Genomic DNA, 10,449 nt, shown 5'->3' with positions numbered 1-10,449 from the left:
GGGGGGGGGGGGGGGGGGGGGGGGGGGGGGGGGGGGGGGTCCATAATTGTGTGCGAGTGAGCCTGACTGCAACTGCTGCAGCCGAGCCAAACCAACTGTCAGAGCTGCTCCCGTTACATGGCTACAGATCACTTCACTCTCTCAGGAATGTTTAAATGATATAGTGATAGTAGATCATAAATAATTTGTCAAAAAGTCTAAATCTGAAAAATATTAAATATTCTGTAATTTCAGACCCAAAAAGGCAAATGTGTCAAAGCTAAAATACAAACAAATGTAAAACACAGGATATTTTTTAATTACTTTTAAATCCCTTGGATTTGATGAGCAGCAAGATGCCATTCTCCTCGCCTGTACTCGATTCCAAGGTGCTGAAAAGTTTGACTGAGGATGCAGTGGGCCTGCGTGGGGTATGTCGTGTGCCTGCCCGGGTGCCTCAGGCCTCTGTGTGTGCTGGAAGTGTAGCACATGTGCGCCCCAAAGAAACCAAGGCTTTGTGTTTGAGCAGAGCAGAGAGGGTGTTTGCAAGTCTGACGGGGTATGCCAAGCCTGCATCCCCAGAACAGCTGCGACAGAGGTGACCCTCTCTCAAAGCACACATAACATGTAGATACACATATTCACATCACATACACACAAATCAAAGATAACACAATTTCCTCAGGCTATCCCTGCAGCTGCTCGAATGTTTGCGCTTCAGAGCATCTATAAAACTGTCAGTCCAACAACTAACCAGCTTGTGCCAAAGTATTAAACACAACAACATCACCTAAACACCCTAATCAAAAACAATGCTGATTGTAACTGAAGTCCAAGAGCAGCGAGGTAAGGCTGTATTTATAGCTACAGGAGAATAAAAACGCAGCAGCATGACATCCAGAAATAACTTTCCACATAGTGATTGTGGTGCTGAGATAAATGGCCGGCTGTCTGCAGGAAGCCCGAACAAAACCCTCAGACAATGTTGCGGATGAGACCCACGTACACAAGACATTGCATAAGCCTCTATGACAGACCAGATCAGATCCTGTGACACTCACAGACAGGAAAAAATAAGTGGGAGTCTCAGACACATAAAGCCCCCTTGTTCTGTCTGTCATCTAATCATACCAAAACTGAAATATTAGAACTTAAGAGATGTGTAATGACCGGACATAAACTCTAAATATGTGGACAAAGACAACTTAAAATGGAGAACTTCGTAAGATGAAGATTTTGTAAGATTTAAACTCAAAAGTTACCAACAACAAAAAAAAAAAACAACAAGAAACAAAAGTTTAAAACTTTGAAAGTACTGTAGTAACAGTGACGAAATACCTTCTACAGAACAAAAGCAAAAGCCCATGATTTTATCTGAAACACAGATTATTAATACAGCTGGTATCTGCATCTAGACCTAGTTTAATAACTGAGTAACTGTTCGATATTCAAACACAAAGAACTACTGCTTCCTGCATTTAAGAGGTTTAAAAGTGTCTTACTGCCAGGTTGAACAATAATGTTTTTGCCCGTCTCTATGTAGGGTTGGACAATATGGACCACATTTAATATCTCAAATTTTTATTTTGGATAAATTGCGATATCCGATATACATCTCAATTTTTTTTCTTTCCATAAAGTAATAACGAAAATATATTTCTGAGTCAAAGCTTTATCCCACTTGTCATACAGGCACATTAATTAACAAACAGCTGTAACTGTACAAAATAAATGTCTAAAAAATAAACTATTTTGGGAGATCGGCCAATATTTACATGAGAAAACGATTTAACCAACTTGTGTAGTTTTAACAATAATTGTCTAAACGTCATTTATATTTCAGAGCACTATCTCATGGCCAGTTAAAACAAGTTTGTATTGTTTCTAGGATATTGTTCAAGGGTATGTTTTTCAATAAAATAAGATTGGAAAATTGAAGGTGCATTGTGACCTTACAAAACCTGACAGCGTCGCTTATAAAACAAAACTGGTATTGGCCAAAATCGGAACCGGCAGGTCAGACTTTTTAGAAATCTGTGTTCGGCCAGAAAACTGCAATCGGTGCAACCCTAGAAATAAAGCATTGATGCTAACAGGTACAGAAAAATAATAATAATAATAATTGTTCCAAATAAGTAAGTAAAAAGGGTTATCAAGCACTACCAGTAAAAAAAAATATATATATTACAAAATTGCTCAAAAATATTTTAGTGCAAATAAAAAGGTTTGTGTAATTGTTTAATGAATTACTCAGAAGTAACTAAAAAAAGTTTAACAATAACTAAAAATCTATTATAGTTTACAAACATGAGCTATTCATGTGGATTCTGAGAAGTCAACAAAGAGACAGTCAGTAAGGCAAGTCTGTTGTTCATGAGGACTACACAAAGGACAATTGGCTCATTAAAGCCAAATCACAAGTGTGAGCAGACACTCAGGAGGACATTTGTTCTTTTTCACGAAAACACAATTATTCTGCTTGTTAATGTGGCATATAGTTCGAGAGCAAATCAATATTTTGTATGTAATTTAAGTGCATAAATTAAAATATGTTGCGTACAGAGAGCTCACTTGTGTTTTCATAAGAAAATTCACCTTAATTTGCATGTTCTCTATGTGGCATCTTGTCTGATGTCTGCAAGAAAATACACTAACAGGAAGTAAACAAATGTCACTCTGAACTGATGGGGCCTAACCCCTGACTCTCCCTGCCCTGCTCAACTCAAGGCTTATTACGAGCTACCGTAATAATGGCTGTTAAGTGCTTCCCTTTAGGTGTACTGGCAACAGAGCTAAGTGCTTCTTTATGTGACAGTAGAGGATGAGTGGCATAACGATAACGATTTAAAGAGAAACACACGCATAATAAAATTACTACACCTAACCAGAAATGTATTCTTAAGTCTTTTTTTTCCCTGAGTTTGGTGCAGCTACCAAAAGGCATCTGCAATTAAAGACACCGGTAGTTTAAAGAAAGTTTTAACTTATTTCAGTGCCTCAGAACTTTCAGTGTGAATATCCAATTATTGATGTCAGAAAATGCTCTTTAAATTAGCTTTTTCTCATCATTGCAAGAAATAATTCACCTGACAAGTGACTGTCCATGGTATGTTTTTGTTGCCACTCCTCCACAGGTAAAAATTTGTATTCCCTAAAACTGATGTAGAGCAAGCCCAAACGGAAATTCTCAACATCTCCACCTCCATGCTTTTCTTTTCTCTCTGCAATGAGGTGTTACAAAAGAATCCGTGGGCACATCCGGATGTCTGAATATAATCTCTTTGTGGTGTGGTTAAGCTGTTCTATGATGTAGGTTTTAGCTACTTTACGCTTACTCACTCCAAAATAATATAAAAACAACCTGATCCAAAAGGGAAGACTTTTGCTCCACTTAAGTCATTAAAATAAAATAAAAAAAAATACTTCCAAGCTTTTGTTTCTTTCTGCAAATTTAAAGTAGCCTAAACATTCTTTAAAGGCCATGTAAATCCAAAACATTTAGAAATGTCTCTTGCCAGAATAATGACAAGCATCAAGATAGGGCATTTGAGGACAATACCACTGGAAGAAGAGTTCCTCAGCGTGAACTCAGCTGAAGTAATGAGTACCTTCAGGAGGATTAATCCTCACAAAGCAACTGGCCCAGACAACATCCTGGAGAAGGTGCTGACTGTGCTGATCAGCTCTGCAAGGTGCTGGCCAACATCTTTAACTCCTCCCTCACCCTGGCAACTGTTGCTACCTGCCTGAAGATCGCCACCATAATCCCAGTTCCTAAAAGCTATGCAGTGAATGGTCTGAATGACTACCGGCTAGTAGCACTCGCCCCAATAGTCGCTAAATGCTTGGAAAGACTGGTCATGACCCACATAAAAAAAAAAACATCAACATCAGCGAGGAAGACCCTCACCAGTATGCATGCCTCAAGAATAGATCAACAGAGGATGCCATCTCCTCTGTGGTCCACACTGCTCTCACCCACCTGGAGCAGTAGGACACCTACATCCTTATGCTCCTTGTGGACTTCATATCTGCCTTCAACACCATGATTCCCCAGACCCTGATGGACAAACTACTCACACTAAGACTAAACCCCTCCATATGCAACTTGGTCCTGGACTTAAACAGACCACAGTCTGTGAGGATCCACAACTTCTCCTCATCCACCATAACCCTCAGCACTGGCTCCCCTCAGGGCTGTGTGTTGAGCCCCCTGTTCACTCTGCTCACATATGACTGTGCACCTACACATCCAGGGTAGGTGTATTGTCATATTGTAAAGTTTGCAGATGATAAAGCAGTGGTTGGATGCATCACAAACAAACAGTGACGAGTCTGGCTACAGACAGGAAATGGAACACCTGGAGAGCTGGTGCAGGAAGAACAATCTTTACATCAATGTGAAGATGGAGGATTTGATTGTGGATTTCAGAAGGAGCAAACACAACTACCCCCTCCCTGCTGAACATAGGAGGATCTGCAGTGGAAGTGGTCTCCAGCTACAAGTACTTGGGTGTGCACCTGAAAGACAACTTCAGCTGGGGCAACAACATTACCAATCTGATCAAGAAAGCACAGAGACTCTACTTCCTCAGGCGGCTGAGGCGAGCTGGACTGGGAAGCTCAGTCCTCATCTCCTTCTACAGGTGTGCAGTGGAGAGCATCCTGTGCTCCAGCATCAACATGTAGGACAGGGGCTGCACAGCTGCATAAAGGAAAGCTTTGCAGAAAGTGGTGAAGGCTGCACAGAAGACTGTTGGAGTCAGCCTCCCCACCATCACAGACATCTACACTTCCAGATGAAGGAAGAGGACCACCTGCATCATGAAGGGCCCCACTCACTCAGCACACACACTTTTTGCCCCGCTCCCCTCAGGCATAAGGTTGTGGAGCATTAAGTGTAGAACCACTAGACTGAGGAACAGCTTCTACCTTGAAGCTGTTAGACTCATAAATCCTTAATCAGGATTATCACTGTGGAAAAAAAAAATCACTGTCATGTCACTTAGATTGTTGATATGTGCTGCTGATTGTCTATGCTGCTGATCTTATGCTGCTGATTTATTTCATGCTGCTGTGTTCATTCATACTCATCTGCTCACACAGACTCATGTTTATGCTGCTGTTGGTCAGCATATTATTTTGCACTATAAAGTGTTGAGCATATTTCTTAGTTTATATCTTAGATCCTTACTGTTTCTTTTACAGTTTATAGTTTACTATTGTTGGATGTAAGTGGGACCCTGTGTACACAATTTCGTTCCACTTCAAACACCACGTGATGGGAATGACAAAGAAACTTGAACTTGAATAGTCCCATGAGATCAGATTAAAGGGTTTCTGATTGACCATGTTAGTCAGCTGTAGACGATTGTGCTGAAGAGGCAGAGCATGTTGAATAAATCTCAACAGAAGTTAAGCAAGTTTACATTGGATGGAACGAAATATGGAATGCATAATTTTGTGTAAATGGTATAAATGTGAGCACCTACAGTAAGTGTATGAAAAAGGGCATTTCCAGCCAAGTTTTCAACCTGCAGCCCACAAGATAAGCAGCAACGATAATGCCAACAGCAAAGTCAACATTTTCAAAGCAAACCAGGATGAATAGACTTGGCACAGACAGCCTTTTTTCTTCCCCCCCAAATTTAGATTTTTGTTCTTCCGAAAAATTATTGGAGCATTATAGTAAAAACTAAGCCTTAACTAAATCAATCAGTAACGTTTAAAACACTCAGTGTCCTCAGGGTGACAGATGCAAGGATTTCTTTCCCATCTGCACAGCCAATCACTAACAGCTCTGATTAATCTTCAGCCTTTAATGATAAAAGTAATAGAGCCGAGGCCAAGGAATAAAAACCAGATCTGCAGTTTTGGGGAAAAGAAAAAAAGATTAAAGCCAACTGGTAGCAGATGCAAAGGCTTAAGGATGCAATTGGGAGATGGGAAATTGGAGCATGCATTCACGTGACAAAAAACAAAACAATGGTAAAATTAACAGCTCTTAAAGAAATTAAACATTAAATCTTCTCCAATTCATTCAGCACTACAGAAGAGTGGTCACCTGCAAAACAGTTAGTGACATGTATATATTTTGTTTACTGAAATGTAACTGTTTAAACTTATTTGTCGGAAGCTTTATGTATTAATGGTTATTTTATTCCTCTGACAGATTTTAATAGAGGCCCATCGTGGCAGCTAAGGTTTATCAGAGGCTAAAGTAGTGTTAAAAACCAGGGCTGATCAATTCAAGGGGCTGAAGGCAAAAGGCTCAGTGTGAAGGACATAGAAACTTAGTAGTGGCTTTAGAAAAGAACAGGCTTTGGATCAGGAAGGCAGCACCAGGACATACTATCCCACCATTATAGTGTTTAATGGCGCATGCAACATACCGAAAAGAATTGTGTTTGATTAAAATTGTCTGTGCTGCAACACCTTTTGCTTTTAAGTGCATCAATCATCACACCTAATGCCAGCAATCAGTTAAACTCACCTGTTTTACCCCAATTTTTAAACCAGTACTAAGGTGGTGAGCCACGGCTCCTCCTGGTGGTTAATGACAGTAATCAGTACGGGAATGTTTTGTTTTTATCCACACTTACCCGGTAATCTTTTACTAAAACATATCTTCTAAAACCACTTAAAATCTCTGCATTAGGCCAATGTTAGAAGTTTCCTTTCCCTGATGCTACTCTTCTGGTTATACTTGTCCTGATTGTTGAGGGTTCAGCACATAGAGCCGATAGAAAAGTGGATTTGTCTCTAATCTAATTTCATCCATGATGCAAATCAGCTTAGGCTGTTAAATCCTCGATAAAAGAACGTCTTTTCCCTTCCGGGCAGCTTTAATAGTATTGCCGTTTAGGTAGCGGTGGCTCTGTGTGCCTCATCAGTAATCCAGTCAAAAAAATATCCCTTCCCAACCCACTCATCTGCCCCAATTTCCTTGATCCATTCAGATCTCAGTCGAGAGTTTATAAAAATAACCTTCGAAGGTACTGCTACTGTTTTTTTTTTTGCTGTCACCGCACCAATCAATCCTTTGTGTGCATCAACTGAACGTTCTGCAGAAACAGATCTCTGAAATCCTGACAAAGCTAAAGGTGGGAGCAGTCATCAATATCCTGCAGCCATTGATTTGCCAATACAACAATGGAACCAATACTTCAAGAGGGTATCCGTTTGGCCAGCTCCCTTTGAATGAGCACACTGGTGGTCTGCTCTTTGTCTGACCTTGTGTAGCTCAGTGATTTTTAACTGATCTGCCTGTACTGTGAGTTAAGTACTGTCTTATGGGAAAGCGAGGAGGCTGCATCAGAAATGAGCTGAAGAAAACTGATGCAAACTCTAGCCAAGCAACAAATTTATCCCATGTAACAGAAGTCAAAAAGCAGTTCAAAGCTGGAATTTACAGATCCTGAACAATTCTTTCATATTTAAAATGTGATCTAAACATAAGAGTGTAGTGGATGAAGCATTTTAAAAACAAGTTTCCAGCAGTTTCTTCAGCTTGAACAGACTGGTTTTAGGCCTACTGTGACAAGAGGTATACGTTTATAAATATGCCAAATGACAATAAAAAAAGAGGCAGTACTAATAAGTACAACCTTAATAAATGTTAAGTTCAAAAGTTAATGGACAAAAAGCTGAATTAATACAGCTACTTCAACACAGTCTTATCCTTGGTAGCTTTATGTAGCAATCATTGCACCAGATCATACATCTTGTCTCACTGGCTTACTCACAACTACTCCTAGCATACATAACTGTGCACTTGTTTATGCCTCTCCTTGTATAGAACAGGTAAATATTTCAGTAAGGTTGCTGACCAATCTTATTTTACTGCCTCATCAATTAAAATTATACAGAGAAAAAATAAATTAAAATTATTACAATTTAAAAAGCTAATTCTATTGTTCCTTTCTAAAAAAAAATACCTCCTGAGGAAGTTGAGTGTTTGTTTGTTGGTTAAATTGGCATTTTACTGCAATTTTACCAAAGTAATTTTATTGTTTTAGAACTTCTGGTCACACTTGAATGTGTTTGTATATTATTTTTTGTGAGTGACTTGAAAATATCCATAAAAAATGTCACAGAAATGGATGCTGACCTCCTTGTTATACAACCTGCTTCTTAAAAAAAAAAAAAAATCCCATTTCATGAAATAATAATGCTTCATCACAACTTAATAAACTAGATAAAAAGTTGATTTGATACCAAGTGGAAGACTGAGTGCACAGGCTGAAGCTTCGCCACTTAAGAGTCTTTGTTCTATTATTGTGCACTTGGAAGAGTTGCAGTCGCTCTGCAAAGAGGCTGTATGACTGCATCCTGGTTGCTATAAAAAGGCTTCTCTTGTCCCAGCATCGGAGAGAACAGAACAGTGCCGACAGCCAGTGGTGCTGCACTTAGCTGACTTGTCATTAAGAACTGTTACTTCGAGATGTGAGAGACAGAAATTAAAAATGCCTTCCATTCCCAAAAAGGTTGCACCTTCCAAGTGTCCGAGCTCACCGCAATGTGTGAAAAGAAAGCTGTGTCTAAGATTTAAAAGGAAATCAGACACGTTAAGCTTTGCTTTTACATTTACATATACGTACGTCAAGCATCCAGAAACTATTAGGGGACACAAAAACAACTAAACCAACCAGCAAGTTAGGAATGCTTCAAAATGACATTGTGTGTACTATAAACGTGTTAAAAGTACATACAAATACAGGGGGTGAAGGATTATGGTACATTATGATAAAACATGCAAAATATATCTAGTAGGTATGTTGTTATATTTATTACAAATATTCACAGATCAGCCACTTGGTGACAACGTGGAGAGGGCTGGGAAGAAGAAGTCCCCATTTCTTCAGCTTACAGAATTAAAAATAAAGATATGTTTCTAGATATGAGTTTCAGTGAACAGCAAATTGCTTTAAGGCAGAAATATTGTTGAGAAACGATGATGCTAAGTCAAGTTAGTTATACAACAACTACTTTGTTGGTGCAATTTATAAATTTAATATTGTGTCAGAAAATAAAAACAGCTGTAATTTAATCTCATCAAAATAGTCTTGAACTTCATTGCTTCATGAGCACAAAACTATGATGAAAAGTGACTCAAAAATAATAATAATGCCGATTAGCGTCTACAACATACTTTATAAACGTTGCAGTCAATTTATTTAAAGCTTTACAACTGTGGACATTATCAGGCAGAAGATGTACATGGACATTTGAAAACCACTAGATACTGAAGTGTGATCCCTTCAGTAGAGGTTAAAATAATGACTTAGTTTGGTAAAAATAAAAAATTGTCAAAGCCTTAAAATAGAGGGCAGCACAGTGGCTCAGTTGGTAGAGCTGCTGCCTCTCAGCGAAAAGGTTACCCTGTTCAAATCCCGGTCCGAGGGGCCTTTCTGGTTGGAGTTTGCATGTTCTCTCCGTGCATGCATGAGTTTTCTCCCACAGACCAAAAACATGCATGTTAGGCTAATTGGTAACTCTAAATTGTCCCAAGGTGCGAGTGTGAGAGGGAATGGTTGCTTGTCTCATTTGTCCCTCTATAAGTGTCCCTGTGATGGACTTGTGACCTGTCCAGGGTATACCCAGCCTCTCGCACAGCGACCGCTGGACATGGGCACCAGCGACCCGAAATGGAAGAAGCGGGTAAAGATAATGGATGGATGGACTCAAAAATCAGTGATTCTAATGTAGACATCAAATAGAGGCATTCCCAAACTTTTAGATCCTGACCTACAAAAATAAACTTATGAGCATGAAAATGTTTAATTCAATGTACAAATATTCAAACAAGCTATTAAACAAGGACATCAAAAGCTCACTTTAGTGTTGTATGGGTCACGATCCCAACTTTACCAACGACACAACAGCCCTGATGACTTGCAATCATTTTGCAAGCATTGTGCCTGTACGGATGGGTGTAGGCTTGAATTGAAGTGCAATATACGAATTTCTATACAGACAATAGATAAATAAAAGCAAAATAAAATGAATGGGTCACTGAAAGCTTAAAAGAAAGAAAAGAAATATTGTGGGAAGTCATAGCTGTTTCCGCTAACGAGTCGTTGCCAAACAGCAGAGATTTGCTAGCAGACCTTCAACAGCAGCAAACAAACAACAAAATAAAAATCTGCTCTTACACCACCACCCGCACTTTTATTAAGATGTCTTTCTCTTTACCTGAATGCTGCGTGAATATATTAATTCCAGGGTCGGGTACATTTACAGCAGTCGCCCTGCCTGGTGGCGTCCCGGTGCTACAGCCGGATTCTCTGGGTCTCCTCCCGGCGACGCTCCCCCGGTTCCCCTTCCCCTGCTGCGGTTGGGGCGCGTGGGGCTGTGGTGACTGAATTCCGGTCGATGTAACCTCACCGACGCGGCCTACCTGCTGTCCCATTCCGGTAGTTTTGTGTGAGGACGTTTGGGACGAAGCAAGCAACCCCCACCGCGCACCTC

The 10,449-nt window shown here is 39.9% G+C and overlaps 1 protein-coding gene across 1 annotated transcript in view; it reads right to left on the bottom strand.

The window, feature by feature from the left end:
• abl2 (c-abl oncogene 2, non-receptor tyrosine kinase) overlaps window positions 1-10,449 on the bottom strand; it is a 23,049-nt gene extending 12,600 nt beyond the window's left edge. Inside the window, exon 1 of the mRNA XM_037698091.1 lies at window positions 10,174-10,449. Within this exon, the coding sequence (XP_037554019.1) occupies window positions 10,174-10,390 (217 nt within the window). The 5' untranslated portion in view covers window positions 10,391-10,449. The remainder of the gene's footprint in view (window positions 1-10,173) is intronic.

The sequence above is a fragment of the Nematolebias whitei genome, chromosome 3 (genome assembly GCF_014905685.2).
Source record: "Nematolebias whitei isolate Nwh7 chromosome 3, NemWhi1, whole genome shotgun sequence".
Taxonomy (NCBI): Eukaryota; Metazoa; Chordata; class Actinopteri; order Cyprinodontiformes; family Rivulidae; genus Nematolebias; species Nematolebias whitei.
Note: the sequence above shows the minus strand (reverse complement) of the source record. Positions and strands in the feature narration are given on the sequence as shown.